Genomic DNA, 2081 nt, shown 5'->3' with positions numbered 1-2081 from the left:
TCTGTAGACCAGGCTGGTCTCAAACTCACAGAGATCCGCCTGCCTCTGCCTCCCGAGTGCTGGGATTAAAGGCGTGCGCCACCACCACCCGGCGCCATTACTTATTAAAAGAAGTTAATTTGTGTTATACAAAATTCGATCAAGAAAATCAAATTTACTGTATTTGTATCAAAACAACAAGGCCTTTCTTTCAGAAGCTAGTAACTTTATTAATTTTGAACAAATGACTTTCTCCTACTTAAGTAGCATGACTACTCTGTCCCCTCAGAACTTGTAATTCCAAGTCCTAATAACTGGAGCTGATTCCACAGCTCAGCGAAAAAGGCCAGGGCAGGCTCCACAGCTCAGCAAGTAAAGGCAAATGTGCAAACCTTGAGAATCTGAGTTTGGAATCTGGAACCCACATGGTGGAAAGAAAGAAATGATTCCTAGAAGTTGTCTTCTGCCCTCTGTGAACTATAGCATGAACACACACACAGGCACATACAGAGAGACATATAAAATAAATAAAAATGTAATAAAAAACAGATTCCAGAAACATTACTTATAATATCGATTTTATTGAGCATTTAAAGAAAAACAGGAATATACTGACAAATGCATTCCATTTGCAAAGCTTGTATTCTGATAAATATTCAAGATAAAGAGAATTAATTGGGGCTGGAGAGTTGGGTCAGTGGTTTAGAGCACTTACTGCTCTTCCATAGGACCCAGGTTCAGATCCCAGCACCCATGTCAGGTGGCTCACAGCTGCTACTAACCCCAGCTCTAAGGGATCCTATGCCTCTGGCTGCTGTGGAATAATCTTTTTGTACACTGTGAAGATGTGTCTTTGCCAAGGCACCTTCTGATTGGTTTATCAAAAGGCTAAATGGCCAATAGTTAGGAAAGCAGAGGTAGGAAGGAGAGCCAGACAGGGAGAACAATAGGAAGAAGAAGACTGGAGTTGCCAGCCAGACACAGAGGAAGCAGAAGATAAATATGCCATGCTGTAAAAGGTACCACCATGTGGTAGACCATAGATAAGAAATAGGGGTTATTTTAAGTTATAAGAGCTAGTCAGTAATAAGCCTAAACTATCAGTTGAACATTTATAATTAATAATAAGTCTCTATGTGGTTATTTGGGAGCCAGCTAGTGGGACAGAGCTGAATGGCAGAACAGAAAAGCTCCACCTACATCTGGCCTCTGGGGGCATCTGCACTTGTGTACATGAACTCAGATGCAGACATACACTTATACACATAATTTAAGAATAATAAAGATAAATTCTTTACAAAAAGACAGAGTTCAACTAACCTTATGGTATGGTTGGAAGATATCAAAATTATTTCATAACTTCAGGAAACCTAGCTGCCCATCAAAGAAATAAGAAATGACTTACGGTTGCATCGCTTCTGTACAAATCGTAACTTGCAAGCTGTTCTGTATGTTGACAGTCGTATGACATCAAAATTCTGAGCACCTAGGAAGAGGACACAGCAAAAAGCTGAGCTGTGTTGAGCAGTTCATTGCTGTACAGTAGAAGTGTGGTTCCACTGTGATGTACATGGAGAGCAAAGAAACAGTGTGCCTGTGCACACAACATACCAAGACACAGTTTTGTCTTAGGCTACACACGACAACTCTAAGAGAAGGAACACTCGATGTCTTTAGTCAGTGAGCTGCAGGATTAGGAAGGGACAGCAGAGGGTAACGCAGAAAACGGTGGAGTCAAGAAAGTAAACTCCAACACTCGGGAGGCAGAGGCAAACGGATCTCTGTGAGTTTGAGGCCAGCCTGGTCTACAAGAGCTAGGAACCAAAGCTACAGAGAAACCCTGTCTCGAAAAACAAAAAAAACCAAAAACAAACAAACAAACAAACAAAAAAAAAAGATAATCAAAGAAGAATATCTCAGTCACAATCAAGTAAAGGGAGATTAAAGAAGGAAAAGAGTAATAAAGTACTAAATTGTACTGGGGAGATGGCTCAGTCAGTAAAGTGCTAGTTACACAAGGACCTGAGTTCAGATCCTCAGTATCCGTATAAAAAGCCAGACACGGTATCATGTGCTTGCAATTCCAGTGCCAGGGATGCGGA

General features: G+C 41.0%; 1 protein-coding gene across 9 annotated transcripts in view; it reads right to left on the bottom strand.

Annotated features, from left to right (window-relative positions):
* Positions 1–2081, bottom strand: part of Dtnb (dystrobrevin beta) — a 209021-nt gene that overhangs the window by 184363 nt on the left and 22577 nt on the right. For all 9 annotated transcript variants that reach the window (XM_013351397.2, XM_026785974.1, XM_026785972.1 and 6 more), the window contains exon 3: positions 1385–1465. In XM_013351397.2, coding sequence (XP_013206851.1) covers positions 1385–1465 — 81 coding nt within the window. The remainder of the gene's footprint in view (positions 1–1384; positions 1466–2081) is intronic.

This window comes from Microtus ochrogaster, linkage group LG3 (genome assembly GCF_000317375.1).
Source record: "Microtus ochrogaster isolate Prairie Vole_2 linkage group LG3, MicOch1.0, whole genome shotgun sequence".
Lineage (NCBI taxonomy): Eukaryota > Metazoa > Chordata > Mammalia > Rodentia > Cricetidae > Microtus > Microtus ochrogaster.
Note: the sequence above shows the minus strand (reverse complement) of the source record. Positions and strands in the feature narration are given on the sequence as shown.